At 46.5% G+C, this 16,616-nt stretch overlaps 1 protein-coding gene across 2 annotated transcripts in view; it reads right to left on the reverse strand.

Moving 5' to 3' along the window:
• Positions 1 to 288: 288 nt before the first annotated feature.
• Positions 289 to 16,616, reverse strand: part of Ano6 (anoctamin 6) — a 186,644-nt gene continuing 170,316 nt past the window's right edge. For both annotated transcript variants that reach the window (XM_059247004.1, XM_059247003.1), the window contains 4 exons: positions 13,914 to 14,119; positions 9,824 to 10,026; positions 8,287 to 8,392; positions 289 to 3,331 (listed from right to left, as the gene is read on the reverse strand). In XM_059247004.1, coding sequence (XP_059102987.1) covers positions 3,122 to 3,331; positions 8,287 to 8,392; positions 9,824 to 10,026; positions 13,914 to 14,119 — 725 coding nt within the window. In that variant the 3' untranslated portion in view covers positions 289 to 3,121. The remainder of the gene's footprint in view (positions 3,332 to 8,286; positions 8,393 to 9,823; positions 10,027 to 13,913; positions 14,120 to 16,616) is intronic.

A 16,616-nucleotide genomic window follows, 5' to 3' on the forward strand; every position in this document is an offset into this window, starting at 1 on the left:
CATCTCCCCAGTGACTCTAGTGGACCTGGCTTGGTGAGCAGGTGAGTCTTCAGCTCCCCCGGATTCACAGGCTCAGTTCATCTCTAGCAGCCACCCTGGCTGAAACTCCATCTTTAATCTTTTAAGAAAATCCATGTAACCACAGGCCATGAAAAGTAACTTTAGATAGATAATGAATGTATACTTCTGTAGAAGTCTAAGTGATACTTACCTAGTTACTGGCAAATCTTAGGAACCTGTTCCCATAAAGACATTAATAAGACAATTAAACCTAGTGAGACCATAGAATTGTTTGTAAAACTGAATTTATTAAAATGCTCATAATTAAAAAATATTAAAATGCATAGAAATTAACAAACATCAGTTACAGACATTACACCGATGCTACATTGTATGGGGAAGCATCATGAATTTCAGTCCCTTTTCAGCTAAGCTGCGCACCGCTTCCATTTTCAAACATACCGGGAAACGCAAGGAGCGCACAAGAAGTGTGTAACTAACACCTCACATTCTGCCCCCAACGCGAATGAATGTCCTATGAAACTCACGACTCCTGCGCACTACAAAGGGAGAACTTGACGAACTTGTTACCAGATGGCCTTGCTTAGTTTCAAGACAAATTACAACCTTCTATTTCTAATGGAACATCTAAGAGATCTGAGGAACGTTTAAAGAAAAATCCCCTGAGTATTGGGTCTACCGCTTCCATTCATTAAAATTCAAAGGCAATATAAAAGGATAAAACTTTTCTAGTGGTTAACTCGGGATAGGTGGAGGGCCAGATCCTCCCCCCACCCAGCACTGTCATGCCCTTGGTTTTCCTGGGGCTGGGGGCTACCTCACTGCTACTGACAGACGCAGACTGCCACTGCAGGTGTCTCTACGCACTCCCCCCCCCCCATTCCTCTCCATTCCCACCTTAGCACAGGCTGGAATAATACTGATGCCATGGGACTCCGCAGCTCACTGCAACTTAGCCTTTCAGCATCCCGGTGGCATTAGACATCACACTTGCTCCCTTTGGAAAAGCAGGGTTTCCTTCCTTCCTTCCTTTCTTGTCTGTGTGTTTCTCTCCTGTCCACAGTGGCACTTTCTACACTGTGAAGGGGGTTCTTGGCTGGGGGATATAGATGAATAAATGCACTTTTCATTTGAAGTTTTCTTTGTGTATATAAAGAAAGGAGGAAAAGAGAGATGCAAGGAATCTTTCCTTTTCTGGGTTGTAAGGTGTGAGTACTTTCGATCCTTAGGAAAAGAGCACAGGGTCTGGAGAAGAGGTAATAGAGCGAGTGAGGAAGTCCAGGGCAGTCTGGGTGGGGCCAGGGAGTGGCACCTGGAGTCAACTGGGGAGTGAGAACATCCCTGGTGTGGTCGAGACAGTCACTTCTGTCTTAGCACAGTTAGACAGTGTATGGCAGGTCCTGGACACCCAGTACAAGGGAGGTGGAGAAATGTTCCCACTGACCCCACTGGACTACTCAAAAGCTTTGATTAATCATGCTGATACTCTAATAGACCATTCTGGGCAGGCATTTAAAACTGCAGCCTAGAGAAGGTGCTCTCTAAAACCGTTCACTTTCCTTGGATTGGCTCCTGGGCACCCAGGCACTTCACACCACTCCAGTCAGCAGAGGCCCATCTCAAATGCTGTGAGGCGGGTCCTCCTTTCTTCACCCAGCACTGACCTCTGTCATCCATCATCAAGGGTTCATGGTGTAACCACGTCTTCTCTAGACCTACTGGAGGAAAGCTGAGCATGTGTAGGCTGCAGAGCTCAAGAAACCGTTCAGGTGAGCAGCAGAGAGGGCAAGGCACCAGGGGGCGAGGGCTGAGCAGCAAGCCACGGGCAGACAACCAGCCCTTCCCTTAATTGCCTTATGGCCTGAGAGGAGGGTGGGGGCTAACATTAAATCCAGGGTCTCCTCCCTCAAAGGGCAGTAATCCGGGTAGATCTGTCTCCAGCACAGCTGTGATTACCAAACGAGCTAGCAGGCCTAGGAAATGAACAGAGACGGCAAGAAGGCTGGTCACTGTGGCAAGCAGAAAAGTCAGTAGGGTTCCCAGTGAGTGATGCCAGCCACACAAGGATCACAGGACAGGGCTAGTCATCAGGCTGCTGGCTGCTGCTCTGGCCACGCCCGTTGTGGACAGGCCACCACCAGCCTTTGCAGTAAGACAAGCAGAAGGCGCTTTGTGATTGGTAGAGCCTTCCTCTGGGTAAGTCAGTTTGCACAGTTGATGGGCTCACCTTTCCCAGCCCATCATGCTGATAACAATGCAGTCACAACCATTTGATTATCCTGTCCCTAAGAAACTTACATAATCAAGAAGAGGTAAATTAAATATCCAGATCAGTAGGAGTTACTTTTTTCCTACTTTCTCATCTTACTCCCTTAAGGTCTGCAGAGCAGTCAACACGGATCAGGCCCAGAGCATGCTGGGAGAGGTGCTAGAAGGCAGAGGTGTCACTGTGGAGTGACGGGGACAGACTTCATTTAATACCCTCTCTCTTCATGCTAATCTAGGATGAGTATTTCTCAGAGGGGGTGATGCAGGCTGAAATGAAGACGGAGTCTTCTGCAGCGAGGTCTCCTTCCTTAGGGGTGGAGTAAGACACTGAAATACTGTGAACGCTTCAGTCTACCTGGCACCGAATATGGCATCCAAACTCAATTCTGAGCTGGCTATTGTCAAGAACACAAAAGCGATTAAGGCTGAGGTATGCCTGGTCTTTGGTGATGGTACTGTCAGGGATAGATTTGGCAAAATGCAAAAACTAAGCACAGGTGTGTGCTTCAGACCAGAAAAGCAAAGTCCCCTGGAAGGACTCAAGCATGCTTCGAGGCTTTATCTGTTACTAAAATTCCAATTTATCAAAAAAAGGGAACATATTCAGGTTTTCCAGGTAGGTAGGTAGGCAGTTTTATGCCTTTCTTGATCAAAGTTTTCCATTTCCCAGTTCCCGCGTTGCTAGCCGAAACTGAAAATCGATACAGGTAGAAATGGGCACAGTGAAGACTCCCGTTTGCCTAAGTGACGGAGCAACATCCTCTTTAGTGATTCATGACACGTCGGACAGTTAATTATTCTTAAAGTGCTTCTCGGGACATAAAACTCTCCCTCATTCGAGTTTCGGGCGCACGTTGTTGTCAATCACCTCTCCCATCCTCTCGGCGATAAGAAGCCCCATGTTTTTGGTCAGGTCTTTGACGTGACTCTCATGAAGCAGCTTTTGCGTGAGGTACTTCTCCCTCTTGATCTTGCTCTTGGTGGTTTTGGACACATCTGGAATTGCATACGAAATGAAAAACTTCACAGAGTAGATGACATGCTGTGGGAGAGAGGGAAGACAACGTTAGAGGGGCACGGCTAATTAATAATTAAGGTTATTCTTGCTCGTCATTATGGCAGTGAGTCTGCACAGGACAGATATTGCAGCCGTTCAATTTCAAAGCAACAGGATGTAACAAATGACCCGTTAGCCTTCAGATATCCCGTGTTTCTGTGGCACGTGGAGAGAGAGAGGAGTGTATGTTAGTGTATCTTCATCCACATACACTCTTCTTACAAAGGGTGAAGGCAATTGAATTCCCTGTCTTCCAGCACATGGGAGACTGAGTCTTAGGTCAGTCTAGGCTGTGTAGTAAAAAATAAAATGAATGCTCCCAGATCCTCTGTAAGTTACAAAGTCAGGCCACTGACAGAGCTCTTGTATTTTGTGTGCCTTTTCCCGATTCCCTGTTCCTTTTCCAAAGGTAAATACTATCCTATATGTGCAAGTAAATTTACTATAAAGAAAAATACCAAAATATGCATGTGTTCACTATAAATGTATTTAATCTTACTTGATTTGAGCTTTAGAAAAATACTCAGTAGTCATTTAAAAACAATTTTTTATGTGTGTGTTTTCCATGTATGTATGTGTGTGTACCATGTTTGCACACTGCCCGTGGAGAACACAAGGGCGCATCAGAGCTCCTGGAACTGGAGTTACAAATGTTGGTGAGCTGCCATGTGGGCGCTGGGAACTGTTTCTGGGTCCTCTGCAAAAACAGCAAGTACTCTTAATTGCTGGGCCCTCTCTCCAGCCCCTCTACACAGTCTTCGGAAAAATACCCCCTTTTAAATTCAAAACTAGTTTCTAAAATTCCTCCCTGCCATTTCTGTAGCTGGTTCATTTACTTTCATTGTTGTGTGCCGCTCCTGGTGAGTGCACAGTTAACATCCTTGTTCCCTACTGTTAGGCACTGGGCTGGCTTGCAGTTTTCGTATTAACAGTGCCCGTGCGAACATGTAGATCCTGGAACAGTCTGTGTAAGTTTCTAAAGAGCAGGCACCTAGAGGGGGCGCTGCTGAGACAGCTGGACAAAGGAATGTCCAGTTTTACAAAGTAACAAAGTAATTTCCCCCAGCATGTGCAGGGGCTTAGCTCACACCAGCAGCGGGCAGTCTCGGCTGTTTCATCCGGCAGCACTTGGTGCCATCCCACTTTTTTTTATGTTCTGATTTGCAAATGGACCCTGACTTTGGGCCTGCTTTCTATTTTCTGTGATTGCTGATGAAGTTAAATTTCATTTCTTAGTCACTTGTTTTAAAGTCCCTTTGGTTATGTATTTTTGGTGTACAAAAGGCATAAAGATGAATTGCCATAAAAATACTTAAAAATGGATTAAGATGAGTTGCCAGAAAAATTACTTAAAAGATTGGTTTGTGCCTAGTGTCCAGCAGTGCTTGGAGCTTTGGGAGGACCTGGATCAGTGCAACCCCACTGAGTGCGACAGGATGCTGGACACGTTGTAGACACTTTCGTCAGAGGAGTTTACACATACGTAACTCAGCAAAGGTTTTAAGGGCAAGGCAATAAATCATGCAGGTATCAGGAGGGCAGAGTCGGGGCAGGGGAAGCTTCCAGAACATGATCTGGAGTGTCGAGGATGGGAGGAGGAGCGAGGGTGAGAACCACAGACATGGCTGGACCATGTGAGGCCTCGGATAGCACAGCAGGGACTCTGGCCTTTACTCTGAGGTCAGAACACAGTTGTCTCCAGGTAGAGACCAGGCCCCAGCCAGGCAAGAAATGATGGTGCCCCTGGCCTGGTGGACCTTGGTTTCTGTAAAGTTTCTCCAAAGCCCTGTGTTGAAGGTTGGCTGCCCGCTTGAAATTCAATTGAGGGGATGGGGTTTGGCGGGAGGAGGTTAGGTTATCATGGTGTGTGCTTGAAGTGGATTCTGGGACTCTATCTCCTACCCTCTGCTTATTGGCTGCCACGAGGGGAGTAGCTACCTCTCCATAGCATTCTCCTGGTTTGGGGTGCTGTCTCAGTAGAGGCCCAAAGGCAGCAGGTGACCATGGAAGAAACGATCAGCCAGAGTACACCTGCCAGTATTGCTCGAGCAGCGCGAGGCTAGCCGGCACAGGGAGAAAGCCAACGGGCTAGGACGCAGCGGTGAGGGAGAGGAAAAGGGGCAGAGGGACTCGAAGAACACTGTCCCGAGCAACCGGCCAGATGAGGGTGTTGTCTGGAGTACACAGAGGAGCAGCCTGGGTAGACCAGAGAGGGTACGAGAACACGTGGGAGTAAGGCAGCTGTCTGGAGATAACCACGCAGAAAGGTTTGGTGGCGCTGGGCTCCGGCTGAGCTGGGCAGAGAAGCTTATGTTTCTCATCCTTGAGGCCGCATGACAGGCTATTTGGGATTTCTCTGCTAATCTGATGTGGCCAATGATATAAACTTACCTCAGTACCACTTTTATGATATTCCATAGGCACTGGCATGTTTGTTTCCACTACCACTGACTTAAAAGTTAAAAGAAAAATCCCTTCTTTTCTTTACTGGTTGCTTGAACATACGTCATTTAATGTCTGTGCACATGTGTACGTTCCCAGATTTTTCTGATTAATTTCTCACTTAATTGCACTGTCCTCAGCAAAGCCACTTGATCTAATTTTAATTTTTAAGAATGTGCTGAGACTTGCTCTGTGGCTTCCCCATGTGACGTGCCCTGGGGGGATGCCGCTCTGTGGAGAGGAACAGAACGCGTGCGTGACCCTGGGCGCAGCGTTCTGTGGGTGTCAGGCAGGCCCTCTTGGTCTAGAGGGCCACTTAACTGTGAGTTTGTTATTTTCGGTAGCGATGACCTGTCCGCAGCAGAAGGGGGGCTGATCCACATCTGTGTGATTGGCTGACGGCCACTTCTCCCTGTAAGCACACTGATCTTCTCTTTACATTAGATGATCCACTATCGGGGATGCACTGTGTATTGTTACTTCCTTTTGCTGAACTCACCCCTTTATCCTTCCCACCTTCCTTGACTTCTTTCCTGCTTTAAAAAACAAGTATTTTCCTGAAGCCACGCGAAGGCGCTTCATGGAAGAGTCAGAGGTTGTAGTGCTCACAGCTGGGTAACATGTGGGCAGGAGAGGCTGCTCAAGGAATTCACTACAGGACAGACTGACGGACGGTCACTATAGCCAGAGCGGGGTCAGTGACTTAGGCAGTGAAGGAATGGCTACAGCGGAGAGAGAGGAGAGGAAGGGGAGTGGGACACACACACTGCCATGCCGTTGGGGACCCTGACCTCACTCGGGGACGGCCGCAGCGTGGATGCTGCGGCCACCAGGTGTGACGGAAGGGGCACAAGAGAGGAAGGACAAGATTCAGCTTCTCCAACTTCGTCTACGCAGAGGCTGCTAACATTCACAGGTGGCGGGGTTCATTTTCTGGTTTAAAGCAATATGGCATGATGCTGTTTTTTAAAAATTCTCCTGCAGGTGCAGTCTGCACATCCCACAAGGATATGTATATTTATGAGCCTGCGAGAAGGGCCTGGTGTTTCTTCCTTTTCTCTTTAGAGTTAAGGATTTTTGTTTTGTTTGAGACAGGGCCACACAGGGGTGAGGCACCTCTGCCTCCCCAGCATTGGGGTAAAAACATGCCGCTGTGTCCACCAGTTCCCCTCTTGTGCCAATGCTTGTCTGTGTCTAGGATCTAGGTTAGTGGTTCTCGACCTGTGGGTCATGGTCATTGGAAAACACATATTTCCGAGGGTCTTAGGAACCCCCAACTATAAATTTATTTTCATTGCTACTTCATAACTGTAATTTTGCTCCGGAGTGGTGTCTCAGTTCCTAAGACCATCAGAAAACACGCATTTCCAATGGTCGCGACCCACAGGTTGAGAACCTCTGATGTAGGCTCTTCTAGCCTCACGGGAGCCAGGGAAGGGTTCCCCTCTGTGTTCTCTGAGAGTCTGCTATCATCACCCTCTGTAGAGGCCTGTGGCTCAGCAGCGCTGAACTGTGGAAAAATTTCAGTTTTTCCCTCTCAATGCACTTCTAGGTCAGCACTCTGAAGTGCTAGCGTTTGTCGTCTCCAGCCCTGCGGTCGCTGCAGAGAATCCTCCCCCATTCTAATCCTCGTGCTCTTTGTCAGCCGCCTGCCTCTTGTCTCTGGCTCCCATCTTGGGCGAGTTGCATCTTCCTTTATGACCCATGTTGTACTTTCCGCTCCATGTCCGACACCTTTTGTCTGTTATGGAAAGTGTTCCTCTCCTCCATCACCCATTTTCTTAGTCTTCGGTGGTTTTTTCTTTTTCTTTTCTTTTTTAAATGAGATTGCAAAGCCTAGGAATTTGTTGGATTGGTGTTTGCACATGACAGAAAACTTACCTACAGTGGCTTACACAAGCAAGGGCTGATTTCTTTCTTTGCACAACAGATGTTGAGGCTGTCATTTGTTACCAGTTAATCCACTCTGAGAAAGACACTGGCCAGCTCAATTGACAGTCTACAGCTGTGTCGTTTTCTCAGTACTAATGAGAATGAGAGAGAGAGAGAGAGAGAGAGAGAGAGAGAGAGAGAGAGAGAGAGAGAGAGAGAGAGAGAGAGAGCGCGAGCGAGCACGAACGAAGCACTAGGAGTCTCCATGTAGCACTGAATGGTAACACAGACACATCGTAGCTCCATGGGCAGAGGCCTTTCACAATCCAACACACTGTTCAACGCCCCAAAGTGGGAAAGACACCCAGTTAATACCGTATTAAGTGGAACTGCATCTCCCTCGACATGGCATGCTTTTTAGAATTTAAAGCAGACAGCCATTTCATTCACAGAGTTATGGAAGGTCTAGTCTCAGGCCAACGCTGATTTGATGGTGTCCTAAAACAGTCTTTAACAAGCGGTGAGAAGGGAGGATTATATAGTTTATGGAGTTGGCAATACTTAAGGACATAGACGGCCTACGCATAGGCATGACTGTAGACCACCTCAGAGCACGGTTCTCTCACCTCCATGACGATGATAAAAGCCAGCTTGGCGGCAATCACGTGCCAATAGTAGATGTTGTGTTTATACTCTTGTGGGTGCCCAGGTGGGTTTCGGAAGTCACGGTACCTGAAAACACAACCAGGCATATCAGGAGACAAATCTTTTTGATTAATATTGTAAACCAGGGCCCAATTTAAAACCAGAGTCTTCTCTGATGCAAAGACTTTTAAGGTGGACATCACATACATTTCACTTAAAGTTCAGTTTGGTATCAAGCACTAGAAGAAAATTATCCAGCAGTCACTTACTAAGCATATAATAAAAAAATGATGGATTCTAGCTGTGTAAAATAAGGCGCATCTTTATAAACTGACTAAGTATTTACATATTTTCCACAAGTCTTTATCCCTGATTTCTGAAAAGATATAAAACACTTTAGCTATCTTGGGCATCAGATCTGTACATTTCCATAGGGACCATCAGGCCGACTGGGCCGTAGCGCCTGGTACTGCCTGCTGGTTAAGCCTTTCGCCTAACTCTGTTGTCTTCATCAGGCTGCCTACTTCTAGTTTCCTGGCTGTACACCGTTAGACAACAAGAATGCAGTTACTGAGATCAGAATATGTACAGTCCGAACAAGCAGACCACTTGGAACAGTTGTTTTGGCTCTGTCTGACTTCTAGGTTGTGTTATTGAAAATCTGAACCAGCATGACTTTGAACAGTTGAATTAAATGAATTTTGGTTTAAGAAATTGTAATAGAGAAAATAAATTTGCATGACCTACATGTTCAACAAACTACCTACTAGTAAGTGAGCTAGGGTGCACTACCCATGTTGACCTCCCAGCCACCAGCGCAGAGCACAGGAGACACCTCACTGCACCCATCTTTCTGTCTTTGCCGAGGGAGGTGCCAGTGTGTCATCCTTGAGCTATCTTACTTCTCTTTCCTTGCGCTGCTGGGAATAGAACCTGGGGCCATGCCCACGGGAGGCAAGCGCTCCTACCGCAGAGCCTGTGTGCCTCTTTCTTTCTTCTATTTTATTTTACTGAAATAGTTTTGCCATATATCCTAGGCTGGTCTTGAACTCACTATGTATCCCAAGCTTGCCTCTACTAGGAGCAATTCATCTGCATGTACCTTCTCAGTGCTGGGCTTACGGGCATGCACCACGTTCCCGGTTTCCCGCTTTGTGCAAGCTAGGCAAGAACTACCAATTGAGCTACATTCCCCAGCCTCACAAGACAGTCTTAAGAACTGAATGATTTGAATGTGTAAAACTCTCAGCTATCTCCATTTCTAAGAATTACAAGGCTTTTCTCCTCCATCAGTTACGATGTGTCCATTTGAACGCCTTTCAAATTTGGCTTAAAAGTACTACCCTTGGTCTTTATTAGCTTTTTCTCTTTTTTTTTTGAGTATTATTAAAAAGAAAGCCACATGAAAACTGTCTCTTAACACAGACTTAAATCACACCAGATAGAATCTTATCACACATGCCAAAAAGGCTTTTTATAAGACGAAGTTCATTTTTAAACAGGTGATTCAAAACTTGCCTGCACAGGGTATAGTTTCCAAGCCCAATGTATGGGTTTTCTTTGTCTGTGTTTTTGAAGTCGGTGATGTTGAAGACGGAGAGAGTGTTGTTGATGTAGCCGTCCATGGTGTAGTAAGTGTGCTCCCCGTAGGGAGGGATGGAGAAGGACCAGTAGTACACCAGTCGGGGGATCATGTCTGACGTGAAGGCAATGATCATGGCCTACGGTGGGGGAAATGAGAAAGGGAGCGTTAGAATGGTCGCTGTGGCTCATGGCATAACAGAATCATTGTTTCTGCCAATTTCATTTCTAAGTGTCAGGTGTACACACGTAAGCAGAGGACACTTGGGGAGATCTTCCATTCTAAGGGCAGGTATGAGGGAAAGGCCCGATAGTTGCTCGCTGAGCTTCTGAAATTCTTTAAACACCATTTGTGGAGAATAACTGTACTGGGGCACCATGAAGAGCAGGACTGACTTGCATAACTTGTGTGTAAATCAGTGCTACTCCAAGTTGTAATAGCTAGCTAGCCTCAGAGCTCTACTCGAGAGAAACGGGAGACTACTGTGGTTTAGATTTAGAACGCTCCTGCAATATAACACTGAGGTCAATGTTAGGAAGATAATCTTGCTTCATAGAACTCATTTGTGGGATAAAGAATTTATACAAAGCTGATTTTTTTTTCATAAAAATCACTTGTCTCTCGCAAAGAAGAATGAAAACTGAATAAAATACATAGCTCTTGATGTATAGTTATATACAGCCACTGGACTCACGCTCCTTACCCCCATGGTATTTTAGGCTTACTTAGACAATCCATGGCCTGATAAACAATATTGGGTTTGTTCTGGTCACCCAGTCAGAAAACAATGCTACGTTATGACATCTAGTATCTGAGCATCCAAACTTCCAAAAGATTAACTGGATAAAGTTCTGAAATTATAAATTATCACATAACACAGTTTCATATGTTCCTGCATAGAAGGAAGAGACAGGTCAATGATGAGTCTGTGTCTGTGCCAGGCAGAAGTGTCCTAGGATGAAAGCCTATTTAGAACCCCACAGACCTTCCCCAAAGATCTTTAATTTGGGCTTTTAACTCTGGTATATGAAATTGGTTTGCAGGAAGGACAAAGGGTATGCACTTTAGGCTTCTCCAACTGAAGCACAAGACCAGACATGTTTTTGGTGCTAAGTGACTTTTAATAGTATTCATGGTTTAGTTGCAGTGAGACCACAAACCAACAAACAAGATTCAGGCAAAGCAAGAAAACAATCAAGTCTCCCTAGCCACCACTAAAGCTAGTTACCTTGCTTTCTGCGATGTGAAGAATCTATGTGTGTGTGTATGTGTGTGTGCCTGCCTGTCAGCAGTGAGGTGTGTGTGTGTATGCATGGATGCATGTGTGCCTGCCTGAGAGGTATGTATGTATGCAAGCATGCACACATGTGTGCCTGTCTATCAGCAGTGAGGTATGTGTATGTGTGCATATGTATGCATGCATGTGTGCCTGCTGCATTTAGCAGTGAGGTGTGTGTGTATGTATGTATGCATGCATGTGTGTCTGCCTGTCAGCAGTGAGGTAAGACAAGAAGATTTGGTGTTTGACAGATTTCAGTAGATGAAGTTTTCCTGCTATCATTTAGCTCAATGCTATCTTTTTACAGAATCACCCGAAGACGTGCTTCAGGAAGGTACAAAAATTCCAACAAGGAAGATAAGTCTCTCGTTTCCTGACAAGGTACCTTTCCCCCCTGAATTGAGCGGCTCCGAGATACACTGCAAGAATACACATAACGCAGCTCGCCTCATTTCCCATGCTGTTCTACACACAAGTTCCATTTATATCAAAATAAATTAAAATTGCTCTTCAATAGCAGATGCTCTGGCAAGGCACAACAATGTCAGCTGCGCTTATTTATGGAACCAGCAGCCTTAACCCAAATGACTTCCCAGCACACGCCTGCTTGGCATCTCCTACCTTGGTGGCCTCTCTTCCCTCTTTTGTACACGTTGGGTTGTGGACATCATGTGGGGGGGTTTCAGGGGGAGGGTTATATATGTGTGTGGTAACAGATAATGTTTCATGGTTACCTGTATGCATGTGTACAGTGTGTTTTATAAGTGTAACAAATGCTAATAGTACGGACTGAAGGCTGTCCACAGTGTAATCAATGACACAAATCTAGTAAGGGGCTTTGTTAGGGTATACTAAAGAAAAAAATAATCAGTAGTCTCAATTAGCTAGTGGGTGGGGGTGTGTGCCCCCGGGTGTAAAAATACACACACACACACACACACACACACACACACACACACACAGCGCTTTGGAAACCTAGCCAATCCTCCATCTGTGCTCATGGAGAAGAGCCGCGGCAGGGATCTAGGGAAACGGTATTGAACACCATCACTCCAGAATGCCTGAGGAATCAGGAATTTGAACCAGATCAATTTTCTTGTTTGTTGTTTGTTTCTGAAGGTCAAACAAAAAGCCCTCCAGTTTCAAACCTTCCTGCCCAAAGTCTTCCTAAAGCGCCCGGATCCATGTCCCTGCCCTGCCCTGCCTAACGTACTGTAGCCTACTGGATGGGACAGATTCGTGCTTTCGTGACGGTAGCACTCGGAAGGCCTGGCTGTCACGGATCTAAACATGAGTCTGCGTTTCGAAACACAGTGGGCATTGACGGTAGGGGCTACTGGGGTGAAAGGAAACTGACTTAATCTATCAGTTCCCCAAAGCTGGAGGTAGCCTGCCATTCAGAAAACTGGTGGGGGTGGGGGTGACAGCTGTGTCCCACATAACTTGTTTCATTGTAACCCGTCGGGGGTGGGGGGTGCGATGACTGGCTTTGAGGTGCCTGTCAGTGCCTGTCAGAGTCCTCAGGGAGCCACAGTTAATGACGTTGGGTAATGAAGTTAAACAGTAGCAACCATGTGAAGGAGGACCGGGATCCATGTGTCTGCTGGAACTCACCGACTTCCCAAACCACGCTGAGACAGAATCACTCATCTACCACACACAAAATGGGGCTCTGAAGTGCACAGGGCCAGGATCCCACAGCTCAAGCTGTGGTGTGGGAAGTGGAACTCAGAGCGGCCTGACTCCAGCCCACTTCCCTCCTCCGGAGCCTGTGACAGACATGGCTTCTCTCTCTCTTCTGCTTTCCCAGGAGTTCATGGGGACCCAGCAACCGTGGTTTAAGAAGCTAAAATTTAAAAAAAAATCATTTTGTCCAAGAAGCTGGCCTGGTCAGACTGGTAGTGAAATATGGGTAGAAATAATCCTGGTTTGGAGGACAAGGGGAGGCAAGAGATCCTTGGATAGGCTGCCATTAAACTGCTTTGCCTAAAAACTGCCTCTCGGCCTGTGCCCAAAGAAGCAACCTGTACAGTACAATCCAGTTGTGTTCTCACAGCTGGGACACATGTAGTCATGAAGCTGCTGCAGCCATGACGTAGGGACTGTCCCACCTCCTGTAGGAGCTGTTTCCCTGGAAACAAGAAGGTAACTAACACCCAGTTAGGATGGCCAATTTCTCCTTCATCACAGTTAGTATTTTAAAGATGTCATTTTAGAATATACAGTGATATATACAGTGGGATTCTCTTAGGGTGTTCTGACACTAAATGAACCCTTATCTGTCTGTGTTTAAAAGCGCCCTTTGGTGATGCTTTTTTTTTATGTTATATATGAGTCAAAAGTGTCAGTACTTATTACTCTGTTTCTTTTGGTACAGACGTCAGCAGAGGAGCAGCAATACTACCTGTGGAGGATGTCCTGATGTGGTGAGTCAATAATAATTATAAGCAATTAAAATGTGTTGTAAAAAGATTAGTTGCAGAGCAACTAAAAGCCATACTGGGGGTTAGAGAAGCAGCTCAGTGGTGAAGAACACTTGCTGCTCTTGTAGAAGACCCGGGTTCTGTTCCTAGCACTCATATGGTGGTTCATAACTATCTGAAATTTCAGTGCCAGGGGGTTCTAATCCCTTGTCTGTCCTCACTAGGCACCAAACACACATGTGGTCCACATACATGCAGGCAAATCACACATGCCAAATAAAAATAATAGTGGGAGGTGTAGACTGTGGATCGCAGGCTACTCACATTGGTCACCACAGCCAGGATGGCTATTCCTTGCATGATGGGCTGCCACGCGCCGATGTCCCGGGCTTTTTCTGGCACCATGCGTCTATACTGAGTCGTCAGCTTCCACGCGTCCACTCTTATTTCCAATATATTGTTCACCAGAGCCAGCAGGGGAGCCAGTGGAAAAGAGGCCACAAATAAGGTGACGAACCCAAACTGAATAACTGTCAATGGAATGGACACATGTCACGGAGGGGAGGACAGACGGCAGGACAACGTATTTTTCCTTTATTCTTGTAAAAAAAAAAGAGAAAGGCAAACAAAGAACCCACCCGAGGGAGGCGACACATTCACAGCCAATCACAACTCGGCGCTCACAGCAAGACGACGTAAACAAAACGCCAATATGAAATCTAAAGGAAGGAGACTGAGCGCAGCTTATTTCCTTCACATAGATTCACTCAAACAACAGATTGAAAACTCATTGACTCCACCACAGTGACTTCCTGGTAATATGTTCGAGGCATCCTAAGCATATTGTTCCCTTTGCATGTTAAGATAGTATTAGAAGCAGAGTCATGGCTTGGGATCTAAAGAGCAAAGTGGGAGTATCTAGCAATCAAAGGGAAACTGAAACGTGTGGCTATGAAGAGGGTGACGGAGAATGTTGGGAGTGTGCTGGCAATAAGCCAGCAAAAGTGCAAAGCCTTGAGAGACTTCCTCCACTCAGCCATCCTCCAAGCCCTACACCCCACCGTCCCACAAGCCCTCACCCCTGCATGGAAGCTACTCGTGTCTCTCTGAAAGTGGCTGCACATTCTAAAGCCCAGGAGACTCTTGACCCCGCTAAAGACAGATCGTTTTTGACAGGGCCAAGCATCTCCCTCTCCATGGGATGGCTTTTTAAATTAAGCGAAACAAGTCAAGAAAAACCAAGTTATATATTAACTAAGAGCCTCTAAAACACAGTTACCCACAGGGCTTCAACCGCTTTCCCAGTTGTAGCAACTAACAACGTTTTAGTGCTGACTTTCCCTCCTGTCTTATGCACCTTTCTGCCATGGTCCAATCCCTCCTGAGCGATGATGTCATTCTCAAAAGCCTTCTCTGCACAAATAACCCTGCTGGAGTCCTCCCCCTGCTTTGCTCCTCTTTCCGGGCCTCCTCAGCACTCTGGCAGTCTCTCATAACTCCTGCTAGGCATGCCTGACCCACCCACATGGCCTCACCTACGGCTCCTCGGTGCTGGACCTGTGCACCCCCTTTTCCCAGTAACATTGCCATCCTGATGTCCTACAGACCCTAGAGCCATCTCTACACCAGCTCCCCTCCTGCTTACACTCTGCATATTCTATATCCTGAGAGTTATCTTAGAAATTCTCTTCCTCATCTGCCATCTGAGTCACCCCTTCAATGTTCATCTAACCAGTCTCCCCTCTTCTATTCCCATGAATATTCCCACAACCTCTGTTTAGGCACTCATCACTTAAACGAACTAACTGCTGATAATGGGTGTGGTGGTGCACGCCTTTAGTCCCAGAACTTGGGAGGCAGAGGCAGGCAGATCTCTGTGAGTTCGAAGCCAGCCTGGTCTATAGAGATAGTTCCAGGACAGCTACGGCTGTTACACAGAGAAACTCTGTCTCAAAAAATAAAACAAACAAAGAGTTAATTGTTGTAACCTCTTAATTATTGTCCTTTCACCAAATAGAGACCCCCATCCCAAATAGCTTCCATTCTGCTTCTGGAATAATCTGACCTTCAACAAAAACACTATACAATTCTCTTGCTTACCAATATTCCCATACACCCCCATTCTTTCTTATGAATCCCAAGCCCCTGCTATACACACAGAGGCCACGTCTGTAGTTTACTTAATATTCTAATAATAATCTCACCACTGAGTCTCTGCTTCAGCCATGCTTTGTCTACAGAACTCCGAAGCAGTCACAGGGGTGACTCTGTATTGTAAAACATGCCCGGTTCTCCACTGTTCGGCGTGTACCGTCCATTTCCTTCATCTTCATTCTTTTGAGACTACCATTCTCTTTTCAAAAATCACATTCAAACAGCACCTGCTTGACCAAGTCTTCTTTGGCTTTTCTAAAGTAAACCACTGTGTGTCAAGCTCCATGAGAACATGCACCAAGTCTTAGCTTGGTATCTCTGGCAAATAATACAGTGCTTGGCACAGTGGTACACCCACCACTGGGCACTGCAAGAAGAGACAGGAATTCCGCATCTGCCATGCTAGAAAGGCATTCCTTTAAAGACTAGACATCTTCTCTGCAGGCTGTGGACAGGAACACAAGAAGCAAAGAATTGGAAGGCAGGCCTGATGTCTAGAGAGGGCAGCACCTTTGGGAGGTGTGGCACAGGGAGAAAAGGGGTGAGCAGAGGGGACGCTGATGAGTGAGACATTCACAGCAGTAAGTAAATGCAGAGGAGAATAGACGGGGATCATTGTGATGCGTGGTGCTGTCACCTTGACGGGACCTAGAATCTCCTGTGAGCTGGGCCTCTGGGCACGCCTGTCAGGAGAATCTTGATTACATTTATTGATGGAGGAAGACTCTTTGACTGTGGGCATGGCTATTCTGTGGGCGGGGACTCCTGGGCCGTATGCAGTGTCGAAAGCAAGGCAAACATTAGCATGCATACATCCTTCTGTTTCTGCGGATGGGATGTGACCAGCTGCTTCAGGCTCTGGCTGCCTGGACC

Source organism: Peromyscus eremicus, chromosome 20, assembly GCF_949786415.1.
Source record: "Peromyscus eremicus chromosome 20, PerEre_H2_v1, whole genome shotgun sequence".
Taxonomy (NCBI): Eukaryota; Metazoa; Chordata; class Mammalia; order Rodentia; family Cricetidae; genus Peromyscus; species Peromyscus eremicus.